General features: G+C 37.4%; 1 protein-coding gene across 22 annotated transcripts in view; it reads right to left on the minus strand.

Moving 5' to 3' along the window:
• SSBP2 (single stranded DNA binding protein 2) overlaps window positions 1-22,043 on the minus strand; it is a 181,911-nt gene that overhangs the window by 120,924 nt on the left and 38,944 nt on the right. For 20 of the 22 annotated variants that reach the window (XM_059834238.1, XM_059834254.1, XM_059834251.1 and 17 more), the window contains exons 2-4: window positions 18,567-18,639; window positions 12,854-12,915; window positions 11,073-11,157 (exon numbers count right to left, since the gene is read on the minus strand). In XM_059834238.1, coding sequence (XP_059690221.1) covers window positions 11,073-11,157; window positions 12,854-12,915; window positions 18,567-18,639 — 220 coding nt within the window. The remainder of the gene's footprint in view (window positions 1-11,072; window positions 11,158-12,853; window positions 12,916-18,566; window positions 18,640-22,043) is intronic. The other 2 variants (XM_059834259.1, XM_059834252.1) reach the window with 1 other exon arrangement.

Below are 22,043 nucleotides of genomic sequence, written 5' to 3' on the forward strand. Positions count from 1 at the left end.
CTCCTTCTTAAAACAGGAAAGATATCAAAACTCACCTCATGGATTATATTCCCTTAACTATTTTATAGTTAAGAACTTTGTACATTTCTTAGTTTAAAATTTCAGTTTTGCAGTCCATTTATAGAAAGTAGAACTGGAAAATATTTTCCCAATTGTCCATGGCTCAGAACATAATATTTATTATACACCTTATAAAGAGCTTTGCCTTCCTCTTCCTAGGTCAGAGTAAACTAGACAGGTCATGCATCTCTTCTGGTGTGAATTATGCAGAGTACTACTTTCTTTGCAGGGTAAATTAGCCTCTGATGAGTTACAGACTGCTGCATTTGAGTATTGTTATAGGTATTCTCACTAACCAGAATCAGTCTAGTTTGTGGATGTTACTGTGATTGCACTATAGAGATGTCCACTTAAGTTAAGGAGGGGTTCACAACAAAACAGCCTACAATGACAAAGTGCAATGCAGATTTTCACCTTAAGTTAAGCTTAATTTTGACTATCCTCGATTATGCCAGCCTCCATTTTTCTCTAGGTACACATGTATGCACATATGGGTTTTTTCTGCAATACTATATACAGGAACGAAATGCTCTATTTATGTACATTGAAGATATTTTCAGTGCCTAAGTTAATGTGTTTAGAATGCAAAGATTTCAAAACAAAAAACAAGATTTCAAAACCTCGTTTGCAAAACATATTCTAATACCGAGATTTGCACAACATTTCTTCTCAAGAAAAACATTCTGTGCAAGCTCAAGAATCCATGTTGCCACAATTGCTTGTAATATTAAGGCATTAATTTGGTAGAAAATTCAGGACGGCTATTATCTGTTCCCTGTGACTCGTGTTATATAATGTGCATTTCATATTTAGTGTCATGTTTGGATGTGACAGTTCTAGTCAGCCATGGATAGCCATGTTCCCTCAAGAGGCTTGCCTGCCTTTCCTCCTCATTACTTCATTTTTCACCACCTCTCATAAGGCATTTGTTGTTCAGCTGTTCTTATTAAGAGCTGCATGTCTCCCGCAATTTGTGATCTTCAGGATTCATCTTTCATCATATTAGAGAGCAGATGGAAGTTATAAGTCTTTGGTTTTTCCAGGCATGTGTTAAGCAAGTCTGAAATTAGTCACTTAGACGTATTAACAAAGCAGTCAAGCTTATTACAAAATCCGTGTTTGGCATATTGTGCAGAAATATGACTCTCACTTTCACTTTTACTTTTTATGAGGCTAAAGAAGAATACATTTAGGCAAAGTGCCTCAAATCTAGCCAAATACTGGTATCACAAAAAGAAAAAGGCTTTACATTAATGTAGTACTGGCTTGCACTGTATTCTTCGTGTGGTGGCAAACGTATCACTACATACAGACGCACACATAAAGGCACACACCTTTGCAGAGTTCTCAAAATACCCTCTCATAATTAGCTCAGAGAGAAATCTCACTAGCAAAATTGGAACTGCTAAATGCAAACATTTAATAGAAGGCTACTTAAATCATTTACCATTATAAACATCAGACGAAATCCTGACAGGGAAAATAAAGCATCAGAAGAGAGAATACCGAGGGGGAGGAAGAGTGTGCAGAGGAAGTGTGTTGTTGCAAGGCTTTAATCCAACATTTGCTCTCTATTGATCAAATGTTTGTTCAGTACTTTATTGATGTAAAGCATTACACACAATCAGTGTTAAATATTAATGTCAGAAGATCTTTAAATTCAGAGCATTTGTTAGTCAATTTAATATTCCCAATGTTAATAAGCTACAACTTAACCTCCTTCAATAACTTTCTGAAGTGCTGTAAAAACATACTGCGTACATTACGCGACAAATAAGAATGATCTGTACGTCAACAGTGGTAAATACAATGTTTTTAAATACAACTACTAAACCAAAAGTTTAGAAGCAGGACATTTTTCAATGTATGCTACTTAAACTCACAGTAGGATGTATCTTCTCATTCTTAAAAGCAAAATAAATTTAAAAGAAGCAAAGTTCTACAACTTTCGAGGGAATAGCTAAAATCTGTAAGGTTTACACTTTTATATATTAAATTATTAAAATGCACATCAGGAAATGTGTATATGCATAAGAAATGCTTCCATTTGCAAAAGAAAAAATATCCCCTCTCCTTAGAAACCTTGATTTTGAGTTCACTCCAAATTATAAAGTTTAAAACTTAAACTGTAACACAACTTCCACTGTGATAGCATAAATAATCCATGATAGCAAAAGAAAAAAAAGAAAATTAAAATTTTAATCAGCAGAGTTCTATTCCAAATACATCAGGAGTATTACATGAAATTTTACACTAAGATACATTTAACAGCAACACTCTTGAGAAACGGGTGAAGTTAGCAATTGTTCATCAGGACAACCCAGCAGGAAAAAAAAAAATGCAGTATCCTGGGATTTCCATCAAACTGGTCAAAAATTTCCAGTGGAGCATTCTTTCAGGCAATAACATACGCCATAACTTTAGAGTGGAAGCGCCTTGGTTTTATTTTAATTATAAAGAAAAGCCCAAAATTCAGAATACAGAGAAGCGAGCCCATGGAGACATCTGTTATGGAGCAAAGCATCTAGTAATTTAACAGTGTGTCTATTAATCAACATTAAAAAAAAATAATCTTACAACCAGATTTTACCCGTATATTGTAAAAACTAAACCACTCTGGAAGGTTCAAAACAGCCTGAGCATTCCAGCCACTTCCCTTACTCTTTTGATCTCTACCTCACCCTGTGCACTTCACGTTACCTCTTCAATCACTGACCTCTCCCTTAACTTGTTGAATCTTCACATACCCCCCCTTTCCTCCAAGCAAAATAAAGTTTTGTCTCATTTCATAAATTTGGCATGGTTTTCACATAGTCTATATCAATCTTTTTAGTGCTCTGTTCTGAATAAATACTATTTTTGCACAGAACATTCCTGGAAAGCCTCTCCTTATTAGAAAGGCTGTTATCTCCTATTGTTTTCAATGAAAATGAAGCATAAAAACGGTTCTTAGAAAAGAGGCACTCTTTCAACATGTCCACTGCCTCCCTCTGGGAACCATGAAAGAGGAGCTAAACTGCCTTCAGGGGAGATGGTGGTTCCTTATACAGTCAGAGGCTTCCACTTAACTCAAACTAATTAACCATTTTACTTCTAAATTCCGAGAAAATTAAATCTTCCCACAAAGGAGAAGTGTCGAAATTTTGGGGAGAAAATGTTACTTTTTCTCTCTGAAACAAAAGCCTTAGCCCTCGCATTAAAAGAGAGGCACAGCACCTGTGAAATTCCCTCTATAAAGAGAAAAAATGACGTGGCCTGTAAGAAACAACACATTTCTGTATCAGAGCTTACAATTAACATTTGTGACACAGAGTAGTTCAAATCTAATCATTATATTATCCAGTAATTTATGGGAAGGAAGGATGAAGGAGGATGATAGGAGCAGAACAAGCACATCTTCCTTCTTCATGGAAATGTGGGAATGAGAATACTCTTGGGGGGCTTCTTAACAGGAAACAAAAAGAAAATAATTCCGTATTTTCCTGCAAAAGGTGTCTCTACAATCCAAGGAAAAACTTCTCAACTTTGAAAATTTCTGAAGAGCAAACAAAAACAGTTTCATAGTCTTGGAGATAACAGTGCAACATTTTGAGATGCACCTATAAATATGTGGACCAAATCCTGACACAAGTCAATGCAGTTTTGGAGAAAGTGATACCTACTTTGACTGGGGGCTGAAGCACGCTTTTAATTAATCCTTTCCACACAACTGCGTTAAAGAACATCTACTAAGCAATAAAATTAAGGAGCTGAAGAGACTGAAAAAGTTAACGCTTGTCTGTGTACGATTCTGCCAGTACCACTGTACAAGACTCTCAGGTTGTGAACGACACTGTCCTCTCCAAGCCTTCCAGTAAGTACTGTCCTCTCATGAAGACATTCACCTCCTTTGATACCAGTGTTCCTACCCAACTGACAACTGAAGGAAGATAAGAATTCTAAACATTTATAATGTTTTTCAGATTTACAGCTTTTTGGTTGCACATATGAGAAAGCCAAGGACTTACCACCTTGTGAGACACATTAACAGAGTATTCCGCACAAAATATTATTTATTAATTGTTCATTTTATTTTTCTAATAGATCAGTGCAATCTTTAACCATATGGATTTACTTAATGTGTTCAGATATAGAATTTCAAAGCAAATGCAAGACTGCCTTAGTCTCCTTCTAGCTTTCATATCTAAGAATACATTTTACTATAGATATACCTGAACACCAGGCAGAGAGACATGCTGTCTGCAGAATGAAAAGAGCAGTAAAGGAAGGCATTTCATTCATACTTAAAAATGAATGCTATTTACACAAAAAGCAAAGGATATTGTTTTAACAAAGACTGCATGGAAGGAGATGCTTTTCATTTCCGTATTACTTACGAAAAGAATGCTATGGCCACTTAAAACCAGAAAAAATGTTTTTTAAGAAATAACCTGTTCTCCAGGTGGACACAAGTAGTATCTACATAGCAGGAAGAATCACATGTCTGAAGAACATATTCTGAAGGTGAAATTACAGATACAGCGATGACCAGTAAACGTGTAAAGGGCCTTCCACAAGTCTGCAGAACTCATGTAAGGAATTAATAGGTAACTTAGACCAGAAATGCATTGCTTTTTGTACAACAGCCCTTGATCATTACTGAGCAAAGCAGGCCAAGCACAAACTATGCAGGGTATCGCACATACTCCTCAAAGGAAACCACACCTACACACAGAATTGTGCATGGGAACCTCTGCTTTTAACAACAGCCTATGGGACCATGGAGAACCTCAAAAACAAAAGAAAGCAATGGAGGGATGTTCTCCTGAGTTTGCAGGAAGGCTATCAATTACTCAGAGATCTGACATCTGTTGATCTCATTCATGGACCCACACATTTCATGATCCCATGGCAATACAAACTGGCATTCGTCCCATGACTGACACTGAATTCAGCATTTTCTAGAATAGATTATGTCTGATTCTGCATCCCCTCCCCCAGTACTTGTCATCTCTTGCTCTACCACACTTGAGGATGATGGGGAGCTTTTGTTTTAGGCAGAAGGAGTTAACATGCATTCTCCATGGAAACAGACAACTGGAATCCAGATCTAGAATTCAATTTTCAGCAAGAAACCTGGGAGGACCTAGAAGCACAAGCTGCCCTAGCTAGGCTGCCTGCAGAAGATCACAGTAGCAACAGCCAGGGAAGGCAAGAAATATCAACAGCTAAACCAAGTTCTTCCACGCCTGATAGACAAAAGGCAGAGAAGGAGGTCCTGTGATAGACTGCCTGGAAGAGATTGTTCCCAGACCACCTGGGGAATACAACAAGAAAAACACATTGTCAAAAATTATCCTGAAACAGAATAAGCTTTCATGTGTTTAGATCAACAAAAATCTGCACCTAAGAGTTCCCTGTGGGTTTTAGAATGAAAAAAAAAGGTAGTTTAATTAATTAAACTACGATAAAGTAGTCCTTGCTGCAGAATACAGTTTCACTGGGCTACGGAAACACAAGGCTTGAGATTTATGGTCACTTCCAACAAACATTTAATGATGCTTTCAGAGAACATCTTCTCACGGGCCTTTCATGGTAATCTTCAGTCCAAAAAAAAAAAAAAAAAAATTCATAACCCCTCAAATTCTGAGTACTGCTAATGATAAATTAGGTAAATTTTTTTCCCATAAAAAATAGCAATAAATGCAGAGACTCAACTTGCTCTTATGAAAGACTCACAAAGACATTGATTAGTCATCTGAAATGTCCAAACACTATGCTCAGTAACTTTTATAAAAATTTGATTTATATCACTATGACCTTTAAAAGGAATAATCCAGACAGTACTGATTATAGCAGTCTTTCATATACCCTACAACCTTCATGTAAAGCTAAGCTCCCTGTCATACTGCTCACTATTAAAACGCGCTAACAAGTCAGGCGGAAATGTGATACCAGCTTATGAGACTGTACAGTCTCTGGGGCCATTAATGTGTCTTTTTTCTTATCCTGTAAATTACCTGGCATTCTTCTGGGACCCATAAAAACAAACAAGAAACACTTACTCATACCAAAAGTGATCTTTCAAAGAGCTGTGGAGAAGACACTAATAAAACCTTACCTAGGAAATAATCAAGATTTTACTATAGCTACTTCTGAGAATTAGTAGATCCCTCTTTGCACCAACATCACATGGAAGAACTTCCATTGTAAGGAGGGTGAGAGAGGCACAGGAACTTCCGGACTATAAAAAGGACTTAACTGTTACGTACAGAAATCAACTTGTAAGAAAGGACTTTTTAGGCACCACCCCTCCAAACTCAGTGTCCAGAGATGCAAATGAATGGCCGGGCCTGAGGAAGAGGAGAATGGTTGCTTGTGGCAGTCAGAAGTTCATCGGCAGGGGTGCTGCTAAAAATCCATTCTTATCCGAGGAATCACAAGGTTTATGTTTTATTTCCCCGTTTGACCCAGTACGTTTTCAGCTTGTGAAAAAGTGGAAAGAAGGCAGGAACAAGATGCATGTTGGAACCCTCTTCTCTCAACCCAAGATCTCAGTTCAAAACCCAGAGAAATCAGATCTTAACTAGAAAGATGAAGAGATCTCCTTAGGACACTGTGAAGAAAGGAAAACGCATTCTACAGTGAAGACTAAATTTTGTCTCAGAGCATCCATGTAAACAATTTTTCACAAGACGTCAAAAGCATGGAGAAGTTTTCCTTCGGGAAAAGTAATAGGTACCTGGAAAAGAAACATGGGGGCTTCAAATAAGCTACTCCTACGGAAACACCTGCAATATTAACAGGCTAGATGAGCAAGCAGCAGTTTTCTTTCCTGAGTTACCTGAAATGTAAACAATTTCTAATTCTAAATCATTTATGTTAAAACTTCACAGCCAGAACCTATGTCCCTGATCCAGCACACGCACTTTCATGACATGCATCTGTCTTCTCAAGCCTAAAATATATTATACAAATGTACCTAATGAGTTCAGAACCTTGTTCACTCAGAAGAAAACATTTCCAATTGCAAATCTCAATAGAAAATAAAAATAGAAACCCTTTTAGATAATCTGGAGGAGCTGCAAATACTTAACCTCAGGATGAGCACTGAAAATAGTGCCTGAAAAGGCCAAAATAGGCCTTTGCTTTTCTATTTATTGGATTTTTAGTAAGATGAGCATTGTTAGTACTGCACGGAATTACAGCTTCCACCTTGAGAGTCACTTCATGTTCCTGCTGTCAGACATGAAAGATTCTTCTCTTCTCACTAGCTCGATAAAAATCAGAAGTTGTGTTAGTACAATCTGAACACAATGAAATGGTACTTCCAAACCCTTTCCCTGCAGAATGGGGATGCTACCATATAAAGAAACCTGTACACACACATATAACAGAAAATTTAAACACTAGTTACCTAAAAGAATTTCATTTTACTGTTGTTTTACACAAAAAGTCAAGAACAGACTCAGTGGCACAGACTGATAGGCACACACAGGTTAAGACTCAGTTTGCTTGATTAGGCAGAGTTGATATTAGAGGAAACTCCATATGCACTCTTTTTCAGGACAGCACTATATACAGAACCGAAGAAGGATCCTTCCTGCTAGTCTACTCACCCAGTATACTGCACAGGTACAAAGTCCAGCTGCAGATATTTAATTGTATTCAATGACAAGCAAAGCACATGCTGAAATCTTATGGAAAAGTAAATAATGAAATAAACCTCATCTCTCAAAAAAGCATTGTGCAAGAAGTAGGGTGGGGAAATCAAATGACATTATTTTTGCAACTGCCGTTAAGATACTGTAAAACTTCAACTGAACTTAAAAACCCCAAATCTTTCTGTACCTGTTCCATTTTATGAGTCAACCTGTGCGTGTTCCAGACTGACTCACAACTATGTTGACGGATGCAGCAGTATTTCACAAATCATTAAAACATCTGCAGGTGCTTTCCTCCTCCATCAAACATTCTTAAACCTTTCTCTCTTCAGAAAAGCAAAGAAAGACAAGATATTGGTTCTGCTAATTCAGCCTACTTGGTGTTAAATACGACATGTATGGCGTAACCAGATCACTCACACCTTCAGCAAGAATGATTTTTCTTAGGTCAAGTAGAACACATACCTAATAAAAAATTCTGAATTGCTAGTATGAATTAATAAACAAGCCTCTGGGCTTTTTGTACTTGACAATTATGGTTTTCAGATATGACAGTACAACTACAAATGCTCTATTACTTGACCTGCAATTTAACAGCAAGTTTCTGATTTATCAGAGCCCTCAGTCTGATGGAGAAGCCAGAATCCAGCGACTGGCTCTCTGATGGTCTTCAGCAACGATGGAATTTTGACCCCTCTGGAGTCAATGGCAAAACACTACATGGGTCAGGATTTCACTTCATAAATGTTCATCTTCCTCTGCTGTGAAATATGCTTGGCTGTATTTTATAACAATTTGTCCTGTTCTTTAATATGAGCACACAATACACTCATGAAATATTTAACACATGTAAGATTTCAAAAGTATGCACTTATCATGACACAGACTGTTTTACTAAGCAAAAAGCAAATGATGCTAAGGAACACCATGAGTCTTGCTAGATATTAGATGAGTTTATCTCAACTGTGACAAAAATAATGCAAAAGCTAGCTTTTCCTGTCACCTTAAGAGAGAACAGGTTTTAGAAATACCTGGTGAATTAATTTCTAAAATAAACCAATTTATTTCTAAAATGAACATTCATCCTGTCTTAACACAGATTGATGTGCATATAGAAGTATACCATGATTTTATTTTTCCTTCATGAAACACAACTTTATACAGTAACTTAAACATTCAGACAATCACAAAATTGTATCACACACAGAACTCATTTGAGTATTTTCTCAATTTTTTTTTAATTATGACAATACACATCATAATGCAGACAGAACAGAGCAATAAGGCCATGTCATATTGCAAGACCTGTAGAAGTTAGAAACACTAGAAAGGTGATGCTGACATTTTTTTACTTGACATTATTTTCAGTCACCTACTCAAATTCTTATTATACCTCAAATTTAGATTCAATAGTGAACTTACTGATCAGTGAAACTCTCATGAGTTTAAAGGATTGTAGACTCCACTCCTTCTTAGATTTCCAAGTACTTTTTCATTGAAAATTTCCTCTTGCTCATCATTTTGTTTCAAAATTATTTCACAACAACATTTACGGGTCTCAGATTTTTTACTTTTGTTATACACATCATATTTTGAGAGCACAGTGTCCCCCACTGAAGTCAACTGTCATACTGTGGATTCTGATCTCCACAAATTTAATTCACTAATGTCATTCCCTGCAGTCATAAACTACTCCTGTAAAACTTTTTCTCCTTCAGTGGGAAATTAAACCTTGCTCTAATAAGAAGGATTCAAAACAACAGTGAAATACTGTATTTTTCCAACAATTATACACTTAGAACAGGTAAAAAAAGATTGCAGCAATTGTACTTGCAAGAGTTACTTTATTTTTAATTCAAGGAATATGCTTTACCAAGTTGGTTGACCTTAACATCTCTGTGGGTGGAAAACTTCCTTATAACTGGTCCTCTGTCTGACACTTTTTTTTTCATTAATTATGACTAGTATCAGTGTAGCCTGGACATGACTGTGCAAAATTGTCAAAGCAGTGTTACCAGTTAGCCTCATAATCTAACCACCAGGAACAGGGTATTAAAGTAGCATTAGTCTGTAAGCAGAATATGCTGAACAGTTCTAACTATGTTGATGGTGCATTTACAACCTAAGTCATTGTTAACTACAAGTAAGGGAAGATCACCATTAGCTTACATACTGTAGGACACTGAACCATTATCAGATTATGACAACAGAAAATGGAAAATGTCACTTAGCTGATTCATTTCCATTTTTCCAAATTTGTGTTTGTAAGACATTGGGCTACGGCAATCTAATTTTAATTTTCTCTATAGAAATATTTTTCTGCAGCAACTAGACAGTATTTCTAAGACAGACCTGGAAAACCCTCAAGGAAAGAGGTTTCAGAGTTGTATCATGAGAGAGTTATACTCCCTCTTTAGACTACATCAATGGCCCAAAGGAACGATAAAGTCAGAGTGGTCAGCCTCCTAAGGATTTCGTCAGTAAAAATGAAATCGCCAGATGTAGAGGAGATGACATATCAGAAGGATCTCAAATTCCATCCTAGCTCTGGAATGCAGTTCCACGTTTCTGGAGAGCTCCATTTACATTATGAGAATGGAGAAAATGAAATGAAACTGTTGCAATGTTTTGGACCCTAGTTTCTAGATTGTTTTTATTATTATTCTTGTTGCTGTTGTTATCATTATTATCATTATTATTATCATTACTATCATTAGTCCTTGCAGGCAAAACACCACCAAACTCCCTGCTGTGTTTTGAACTAAGTCTCAAAGGCATCAAAACTGGTATAATATTTTTGCCTGTTATTCCTCAAGTTCTCTTGAACCAGATGATTTTGCATTTAACTTGTTCTATGATGCTTAAGTGCTTATTACGCTGTTGAAAAATACCTATGTGAGGACACAAAACCACTGGAAGAACAATCACACTTGTGATTGGTAAGGTATGTAAGTCAGTATGGTCCTGACAGAAGCCAGGTGATCAAATCCATCTACTGAACAGCCTTTTCTTTAGCATCGACCGAGTACAGATATTTGGACAAGACGTGTCTGTGCTTCCATTTGCCCTGTGCCTTTGTGAGCAGCCTGATGTGTCCATGGGGGAGGGAGGGACAGGAGGACATTCTTTATTCTACATTAACACATGGGACAGCACTTTGATCTCTGAGATGGCTTCCAGGAGTTTTCCATATGGTGCTGGGTAATGACAGAATTACAAAGTCCTAATTCTAAGGCATCCCCAGAAAAATGAGAGTTACTTATGTATGACAGACACTTTCGTTTCTGAGCCACTGTAGTGTAGAAATACTTCTCTATCATATTTATAGATACAATTAATGAAAGCTTGGTAAAGACACACAAAACTTACATAGTCATGAAAGGCTTTTGCTTCACTTGAATGTTCACATGTTTCTCGTCTTTCTGGAGCTGCACAGTAGAGATCCCAAAATACGCTGCAAGTTAAGGAGTTACAGAGACGATAAAGAGTATCATTGTAATACCCGTGTAGATTTTATGGCATACACACAATACACATGCACGTTCATATATAGAAACAGACATATCACTTCCTTGCCAAGGAATGAAAAGACCTCTATGAAAGAATTTAGCTGTAAAACATCTATGAAAAATCAAGGCCTGCTATCTGATTCTCTGAGGCAAGCAGTGCTGTACTCCTTTAATACCACTATAGTATAGACCAAGAAGCTAGTCTAATAGACAAGGTTTAAGGGTATAAAGTATACTATTGAAGCTCTGCATTTAACCTCATCCCTCTGGAAACTGCTGCAATTAATTTCTACACAGCATGGGAAGGGACAGATTCGTAGTAACATAAAAAGGCAAGGAACTGGAGAAAACTGGGAGTTCTTCCAATGTCCAACACCATGCTTTAAACAAAAGTTCCCAGAGAAACAGGTGTATGGATGAGAGTAGGAAATAGATCGGTATGTTCTTGGGTTATAAAGAGTGAAAGAAAATTACGGTAATCCCATCAGTCTTCCTCCCCAACCCCCTTCAAATGGAGTTATGCACAAATCAGTTCTAACACAAAGTTTCTGGAATGAAATTATGTGGATGCTAGAACAATTAAAATAATAAAATCTGTTAGCGTTTCATAGTGTTTCTTAAGTGTTTTAGACTTAATCCTCTGTAACTTACTCTAGCACCATAATATGGAACTGTGGAAAATTTGACCACTCTGCTGCAGATGATCAAAATTAAGGATAATGCGGGCATCAGAGATACAAGGAACATGTTCTCCTTGCCAGGCTTCCATCACAGAGCCAAAAGCTATGAAAGAAAGGTCAATGAAGACTACGCCATCTTGCATGCAGCTGTACAAATCACCTGGGTTTTTGTGTTCAAATGGGACTGCTTTAAAACTTGTAAATTCTTGTACTCTGACAGTTGGACATACTCTCTCTATTTTGTATTCTTTCAAACACAGGCATATTGGTTATATTCAAATCATGTGACAACTAATAAATACCATGGCTAAATAGCAGTGACTATGAGCATTCATTTCTCCTTGGGAATTCTACACACACACACAGGTGTCTCTGCACACCAGTATATTTAAGCAAATGGTATCATGCATAAAAAATTACAAGTCAACCCCGTGTCTACCCATATTCTGAGCTGAGAGAAACCGTGCAAATGCAGCCACTGCAGCACCAAACCCACGCTAACACATGCTGCCTCTCAAAAAGGCTGGTAGCTTGGGTTCAGCTAATTACCTTCAAGCGCTATTCCCGTGACTAGCATGTGGACTGAAGGCTGAGGAAGCTCACATCTATATGCAAAGTCTCTGTATATACCATTTTTTTCAAATGTAATTATTTAGGATATGTAGAATGATCTCCTAAACATACAATTTACTGAAAGGTGGTAAAGAACGAAATGCAGGCCACCTTTTATCAAAGATGCTTTGCTATCAATGCACTATGCAATATTTCTTTTCCTGTACCTAATACCTGTATCTTTTTCTATATCTAATTTTCTGTTCTTGCATTCCTTAACAGGAAAATGGTTCTCGATCCTCATCTTCACATTCCTTTTACAATGTTCACCTCCATTTCTTGCCTCCAGCTGCTGGAACTAGCAATTGACATATTCTAAAACTCAGAGGAAAATAAAACTGATACTTACCACCACCAGGAATGCAAGAATCCTGGGGGCTCCCCCAGTGTGATGTTTTTTTCCCATCTTATCTAAACCAAAACAATAAAAACAGCAGTGTACATTTTTGTAATCATTGTGACTAAAACGCATTACATAATTCAGGCAGATAGCAAAAAGAGAAGAAAAGATTTCATAGTTATGAAAGGCTTTATCATCATCAATCTGGATGGCCATATTACTTACTTTATTACACTTATTAATACAGTTGATACTTAAAATAAGCTTCTCTTATTCTAGGAAAGCGTATTTAAGAATTTTTTTTTATTTTAGATTCTGAACAGAATTTTATTAGCCATGTATTTTGTATCGCTCCGCCACTAAGACGTGCATTATTTTAAGGTCAAAAATGCATGACCCAAAAAAAAAAAGTGTTAAGAAGTACCCTTAAAAATATCTAAAAGATTTTCCAATTTGCACTAAGGAAAACATAGAAGACACAGAACTAATGTTACTGATTCAGCAGGTGGCAGTCTTCCCTCCGCATCCAAAGCGAGCCAGTGTTTTATAATCCTCAAGGAGTGCTTTACTGTTAGAGGTAATGTGGCAAATACGAGCAGCATCAGAGTTATAACCCAGCTTCCCACCACGCGGTGAAAATGCAGAGCTAGTTTGGCTGGGTTTGTCTGTGCTGGCAACCTCTCCTGAACAGAGCTGCACTGGCTATGACTTCTTTCCCACCTAGGAAGCCTGGTTTGTTTAACACTGTTTCAAAGGAAATGCAGTTTAAGAACTCTTACCTTTGACTTCACACGTTTCCTGTTGATCAGCAAACCCATTAGGCAACATAATGCACGATGACAGCGTTCTGTCTCTGCAATACTTCCCAAATGTTGTATCTTAACTATGATCCCACAACCATTTTATTAATGCCATAGTCATTAGTTTGTCCTTAACCACAAAATCAAATAGTTTGGACTATAATAAAGCCTGTGTAACTGCTTAAGGAGCTCTGTTGCAAATAACTGGAGGTCCTGCAGAAATCCACACAACACTACAGGAGAATGTCTCATGTTAAAACTGGGTGGAAACTAGGGTGTTGCATGCACTCCAAATTCCTCCAGCTACAACACGTAGCATTATTTCCCATCCAATTTTGTTTAAAAAAATGGTTTAAACACAAACCATATTCCGTTCTACAGACAGAAGATTATTTTAATGAAATGCTTAAACAGCCTCAGTATGAAAGCTATTTAAAGGTACATAAATAAAAGTACATAAAAGCTTACTACAAAAGGTAGATACCGTGTTCATAATGCAAGAGGCACTTGTAAAGCTAGCATTTTCCAAAAAAGACTAAAACTTTGATGCTCAACTCCAACTTGATTTCCACATCCAATTGTTAAGAAATTCAAACGCATAGAAGTTCTGTCAATAGCTTGCAGTGAAGAATGTTTAGTTCGTACACCAGAAGTGTTCTTTGCACTGATATGAAGTAACCTAGCATAATTTTGATGTATTATTTGAATACAAATAATGTAAGTGTTACAAAGGTAACCTGAAGGCACTATCACTTCTGTTGGTAAAGTTGGCAGAATGAACCAACTGCATGGGGCTTAACCCCAGCAACACCACATAACAGTAGTTAATACATAAAACGCATCTTTTAAAAAGCTCCTGTTTAAGCGCTGGCAGATAAAAATATTAATAAAAATGAAATAAATAAAAGCCAAAGCTACCACAAAGGTAGTACACACTCTTCAAATATGCTCCTCTGAGGCATGATTGCTCCTCGCATTCACTGGGAACAGCTTGGAAGGGCTTCCATTAATCACCAGAAATACACACTACTTCATTGTGTTGCTTTTGAACCTTCTCGGAAGAGATGCAATGTACAAACAAAACAAAAAATTGTTCCTAACGTTGAAAAATCATTTAGTTAAAAGTAAAAACTATGTCTATGTAGAAAGCCCTCACTATGTCTAAGCAGTATTCATGCTCTTCAAAGCAGGGCTTAATGATGAAATTACCCAATTCACAGGTCTTATGCTGGTCCTTTTTAACAGGACATACTTCATCTTGAGAAATTTATTCAGAGAAGGAGCCTGAAGGGAATGTGGAAGTTTGAGGCTTGTTTGAAGGGGGGTAGTTTTGTTTTTCAAAAAATACATACTTCTGTCTCACATGGCAGATGTCAGTCTGTCTGATCACAGAGACTTTAGAAGATTTATAAAGTTATTAATTTTAGAAAAATACCCTCATTGTCAACTGTATCGATTAAGCTCATAACTGGTGATTGATTAACTGGGAAATGCCCACCTTCCTGGTCCCGCCAAGATAATGGGAATTATTCCTCCAAGGCTAAAACCTAACTTCAAGGATAGAAAATGCAAGAGATAAGGATGAGCTTTTCAATGAAAACGTAGCAGCTGGAACACCAAAGGAAAGATTCTGGAGCAGAACAGCTTCTTTTGTTTCAAAAACGTGCGTACCCCATCTGAATAGCTCTATTCTACTATCATAAGGAATGACATGGTTTAGATGAAAGCTAGTTGTACTAGCCCCTTGTCATTTTGTCAATTGTATGATGAATTGGTATGAAACAGTTGCTGAGCTACTTCAAGCCAGTACTTAATGCCTTGTCTCCTGAAAGGAAGTACATTTGCAGATCAAGATACAAGAGCTATAAGCCAACAAACTGAAGAGGTCTCTGCTATCGAGAGATCCAGGAAAATGCTAGATGAGCTTGAGGTCCTGTGTTTTAGAGATGAAGCCAACAAGGCTTTGAAGGCTGTACTCAACAAGGACCACAAAGCACAGTTCACCTTCTAACTGAACGATCAACAGAGGACTTCTAGACCTTACTGACTCATAGAATCATAGAATCACAGAACCGCTCAGGTTGGAAGGGATCTTGAAAGACCATCTGGTACAGCCCTTTGTGGGAAAGGGAGCCTAGATGAGATTACCTAGCACCCTGTCCAGTTGTGTCTTAAAAACCTCCAGTGATGCGGACTCTACCATGTCCCTGAGGAGGTTGTTCCAGTGAATTATTGTTCTTACTGTAAAAAAAAAAAAAAATTCTTTCTCTTATCAAGATGAAACCCCTTCCTGTGCTATTTGTACCTGTTGTCCCTTGTCTTCACCATGTGGCTTCTTATGAAGGGAGAGCCTCTGTCCTCTTTGTAGCCATGCTTTAAGCACTGGAACACTGTGATGAGGTTCCCCGCGAGCCCTCTCTTCCCCAGGGAGAAAAGACCTAACTGCTTCAGTCTTTCCTCACAGGGCAGGTTCTCCAGCCCTTTGACTTGTGGATCAGTTCTATGAAATTTGAACTAGACACTAAGCATTACAAAAATACAGGAATGCTCAGGACAACCATCTCTAAGTTATCTAGTAGCAGAGTGGATTCTATGATGTCCAGCTTAAAGTTTCCTTTTCTTAATTTTGTTCCATTACTCTTAGCCACGTTCCCTAGTAGATCTTTAAGGAACGTATCTTAACCTTTGTCATTTATAGATACATAGATAGCACTGACTGCTGTATAGCTCAGACAATGTATGTATGCTTACTTCTTTTACACCCCAACATTCAGTTTTAGAGCTACTCTGACCTATCTCATCTTTAACAAGATCCATCCAAACTATTCTGACAGGTGCAGACTTCCAGAGCAGAGAGGGCACTGAGCCCAAACAGGCATGCTTTTTAAGGAGGGGCCAAACCAATACAAATTTCCTCCTAGGCCACCTGGATGTCTCCTACACCTGAACCACTCTCACAACAAGTTTGCCACAACAGGGTGGTTGCTTCTGAACAGCCATGAGCCAGAAAACAATGAAAACACACAGAAAGTCATAACTTTAATTACATCATAAATTCACTAAAAGACTTTTTTTGTGCTTCTCTCAACCAGTGTTCTCTTGTTTTGATCCCATATGCCAATACTCACTCTCTAACAAAAACAGTTGACTCACATGGAGTACAGAGTTGGGTTAGAGCTATTTGTGTTTTACAGCTCAGGACTGAATGGGCGTTACAATGTTAAGACCTGTCTACTACACAATCAACTACCTTTTTTTTTTCCCTGCTGCTTTTACAATTTGCCATTTAACTTGTGCATTTTAGTTTATTTTCTCCAAGATGTACCAATGTACAGTTTTCTCAGCCTGAACCTGTCTGCCCAAATACAATTTTTTCCAGGTTTCTCTGTATCAGTGATAACTGCCCCCAATTCCAACATACACTCATTCACAAGTATTGTCAGCATAGTATTTACCTTTCTGCACCGCTAGTGAATGAGATGATAAATAAAGTCACAGCTTTGCATGAAATCTAACAGACACCCCATACCAACTCTATAAATTATTTGTCCCTGCCCCGTGTTTAATGTCTTTTGGCTAGCATCAGTCTTAATTTGAAAGACTTTATATATATTCTCATATTACAGTTGTTCAGACCTGAGAGTTTCTCTATAACCCAAGACTGAATTCGTTCTAAAAGCTAAGTTTCAAGACACTGTATTGAATGTTTTCTAGAAATCCAAATGTCATACCAGTTATACTTGTGTCAGCTGCTCATTTTGCAAATATATCATTGAACCAAAATGAGCAAAATGAATCTTGCACAGTGTATTATTTACAAAGGACAGCTGTTTTGGGAAAGCCAAGATGATACTCTCCATTATTTTCTCTCTTATTTTTCCATTGCTTTACCAAAGAGAAAAAAGAATTGTCAAAAACATACTTTACTATAAACATCAACTGATACTATCACAATTCTACCCCTTTTCCTTATCTCTGCTATGTGTATTTTCTATAAACACCATAAACAATGCTCCAGGTTCTCACCCTCCCCTCTCCCACCTCCAAAATGTCATCACCAGTATAGTAATTTTATTAGCTTTTGGAGGAGTATCAACTGAAGTAGCACATTTTCCTAGTACAACTTCTTGCCTAGTTTTTTTCCTCACTTCTGCTCACTACTCAGCTATTATTATTTTCTTAAATGTTTTTGTCAAAGAAAGATTAAAAACAGTAATAAATCCAAAAGACTTCAATATGTTTGGCATACAGGTATTTTTGTACCCCGGAGTAAATGTAAAATGCTAAGGAGACATAATTTACTTCAATCTTCAAAAGATGTATACAAAGTCTTTGAAAGACTATGAAAAATAGTAACTAATGTGTAAAGGTAAAAATTCCATTAGCAGTTGAAAGTGTTTAAGAAACAGGACCTAAATGGTTGCAGTCATAATTGATTCGTCAGATGAAAAGAAGCGGAGTTGTTAGAAACATGGTAAGAATACACAGAGAGATCAGCACTGCTCAAGAGAATGAGAACTACAAGTGTATGACAGTAGGATGTAAAATATGTGATTGCTGTGTATTTTGGAAGTGTACATCATTCACAATTGGAGATACCAACAACAAGTTAGAAGGTCATCAAAAAAGAGCACCGTCGATGCATTCTCTAACACGCACATTTACTACAGAAAATAGATGAATCTTTCCCCGATGTAGTAACAAATCACAGAACAAGGATAACAAAACACAGCAAAAACAGTTACGCAAAGACATGTTAAATGACATAGCAAACTGGCTTATGCAGAATCCGAAATCTATGCTGATCAATGTAAACAGAAATTCAAAGTTGTCACTGCTGTTTATTCTAGACCAACGTATAGTTATTTCACTTGCACACACTGGAAAGTTGTGTAAGGAAAAAAACAGATGGGGAAACATACCTCTGATAAAAAAGTCTGGGCTGATTTCTGTGCTCCTACATGGAGCAGATATTCATATACGTACAGTGCTAATCTGAAAAATAAACAAAAAGGACAATATTTAGTATTGTGCATTTGTTTGTTCCTCTTCTTTAGAAACAAAGGATTATCAGAAGTTTGAGGTACACTCTATTGCCTTTCACAAACCACTATATACTGAACATGTCAAATCTACCATCTACACCAGAACTTTTAAACTAAACATGTAGGTCAATCTGAGCAGAGGTGTTTAAATAGCAGTTAATTAAATATTATTAAACCCCCAAATTACTTAATGTCAACATTTTCAATGATATTTGGACAAGTGCACAGTGAGCTAACAACTGACCTACTGCTGCTCTGTATTTGCCCACTCTATACTGTGCTTACTGCAAATATGATATACGTACATCAACACTGATTATTTTTCCAGATAAAATTTTTTTACATGTGGAATGTGTCAAGCTGTTAGCACACTTGAACAAAAGCCTGTGTTTATTCGAAGAACGTGCAAACTTTGGGCTCCATCAGGAAAAGCAATCCCAGCATCCACCCACAGCATGCAGTACAACCACATCTCTCAAGCGAAGTACAAATAGAGTTTTAGATTCATTCAGACTTGCGCATCTAGGAGCTCCGATGACAACAGAGCTACAAACGACTCTCACAGCTCCCCAATGAGCTTCCCAAAAAGTGATCTTCAGCATCCAGGCACATCTCCAACTAAGTCCAAAGAGCTGGAATAAGTATCTCACAGCAGAAAGAGGACTCATTCCCTGAATGACTACTCACCGCAGCTTGGGCTAGGAAGCCCTGTTCAGCAACCCAAGAGCAGGGGAGCTGTAGCAACCACCAATTTCTATTGATATAGGCTATGTAGGCTAGACTTGAATTAGAAAACCAAAGAAGTAACGCTTCCTAGTCCTTAGCTGGCTCTCCAGAGAGGCTCCCATCTGTAGGCATGTTTTAAGTCTTCCAAAATTAAACCTCGTTTAAAAGAATGGTTTAATAATAATGCTTGGGAATTGTCTATAAAACATTTCAGTCTGAAAAAAGAAAAGAAAGTCAGGCTGCGTGTCTTTTAAATTTGCTAGCTGAACTGTTTTTGAGAAGTAAAATGTATTTGCATGCATTTTGTGATACACCACTATTCTTACTTGAAACATTTTACTATTCATATTCAAAACTATGTAGTTTAACTAAACAAAATAAAGAGGCAGAGAATATCTATTTTCCTGTTACTGTTCAAAATGTTATGCAGTATTAGATGACATAGCTGTCACCATGGCACTGACAGAGTAGTAATTATTGCAGTAACCTATTAAGTGTGAAATTTAAAATCTAGGAGAGGCATTCCATAAAAACTGTTTTCATTAGTTGTTTATACTTTGTACATGCAATACACACACTACTTTACTCTCTCTCCAACTTCAAAAGCAAAAATGTACTTTCTTCCTCAAATTGAAAAAAAAAAATTAAATTGATATTCAAACATGTAACTGGTTTTAGTTTGAACCTTGAGAAGGGTCATATCCACTTTTTAATTCTTTTTACAAAACAGTTATTTATTAGTTTGTATTGTGCCGTATCAACAAATGCAGAGCTCAGTGTGTTAAGCAGAAAGCACTTGGCTCTTCTAATGGTGCACAGTACGATCCAGCGCTCAACTGCGAAGCAGCTCAGAGAGGACACAGTGACACGCCTCTAAGTACTGCGGAGAGAGAGAGGACCATGTACTCTCTAGCCTCTCATCCCGAAAGCACAACTGCATCTGTAAAAACAAGTCACATCTTGTCGACTTAATTCTTCCTAGTTCAACTATCAATCATTCAATTTTTAAGCAATAAATGGTAGTAGACAAAGTCTAAGACCTAAGAAAGACGTAACAGGCAGAGAAGGAAGCACCTTCTACAACAGCCAAGACGACCTGAATACCCAGTAATGCTTTGAAGCATCTCATTTGTCTTCCAAGATTCCCTTTTTTGTTCTCATCAAAACATGAAACCTGCAGTCCAGATAAAAGGATTGGCGTGAGCATATCCTTTCTGCCCCACAAAGCAAAGCGAAACAGCTCAAAACCCAGGAGTTTACTGCAGGCACACCACCTTCATGTCTGCTGTCTGTTGAAAGCTTTAGCAAATACTGCACCATGATAACCAAATTGACAGCGCAAAACTTTAATATTGAGACAGATTTGTGAGTCTCATCTCAGGATTCCCGGAGTCCACCTGAAAAACACGGTGCAGGCAGCTGTGCTCCAGCACAAGTCGACCCCGTGCCCATCTTTGCTGGTCCAAAAAATCCAAGGTATTTCAACAGTGCAAAAAAGACAACCCCTAAAACTTTTGACTTGAACACATGGAATGTGCTAATCAAGCGTAATTGAAACTGTAACACCACCTCCAACTCTTTGATGATGTGCATTATTACAACTTGGTCTAAACATACTAGCAGTGAAATGAAATGGTGCAACAACTGTGTTTTTTAAATGTGGGGGGTAAACATGGCAGATTTCAGGAAAAGAATAAATATACCAGGTTTTAGGCTTCCAAGGTGCTCCACCTGTGGTAAATTACGAGCGGGACCATGCTGGCACAGGGACTGCCTGGCTCCTGTGACAGGAAAGCCGGGACCACCTTCCATGAACAGATGTGAGACAGAAGGCACAACACAAAATAACCTGGTTGGGTCTTATTAGATCTAAATCGCTGGTCCATCCCTAGTTATTAGGCTGTCAGGAAGCCTTTACAGAAGTTAACAACGTTACAGCTTCATTCAGAAATAAATGCATCTACCTCAGAGATCAAAAGAAAGATAGTAATGTTTTACTGCATTAGTTGCAGCAAAAAGATCAATGGAAACTGATGCTCCAAGGTAAGACAGCAAAGAAACCCGAAAAAGATGCAACACTGTGTAACAAGGAGGATTACCAGATATACAAACTTTAATTACAGTGTAAAACCAGAATAAAATAAAAATGGCTACAGTCCAAGTGTGTAAAATTAACAAATGAATAAAGTATTTAACATCTGAGCAGAAGACTAAGAAAATAATAGTGAGATGATCTTCAACACCAAAGGACTTGGGTTTGAAGTGGCATTTTAAAAGACAGTTTTTACTCATTAAACTGGTGTGAGAAACTGTGTAAAAGCAGCAAGGAAACATATGTTAAATTTTCACATTTGCATACTTGTTGACATCCCATGAGTAATGTGAGGAAAAAATATTTCCAATCAATTTATGACAACGCTGAAGTAGTTTTTGTTGAAGATGTGCCATAGGCCAGAGTCCCCCCTCCCTGCCAAGTCTATTAGATTACACATTCATCTATGGCTTGATGATACATTCACTCTATTAAAAAAAAAAAAGTTACTGCCTCGCTCTTACTGCTACAGTGCTCATTTTGCTAAGCTAGTGTGTTTTGCCTGAAATTTCTTCTCTAATTGAAGAAGGCATTCA

The sequence above is a fragment of the Gavia stellata genome, chromosome Z (genome assembly GCF_030936135.1).
Source record: "Gavia stellata isolate bGavSte3 chromosome Z, bGavSte3.hap2, whole genome shotgun sequence".
NCBI lineage: Eukaryota > Metazoa > Chordata > Aves > Gaviiformes > Gaviidae > Gavia > Gavia stellata.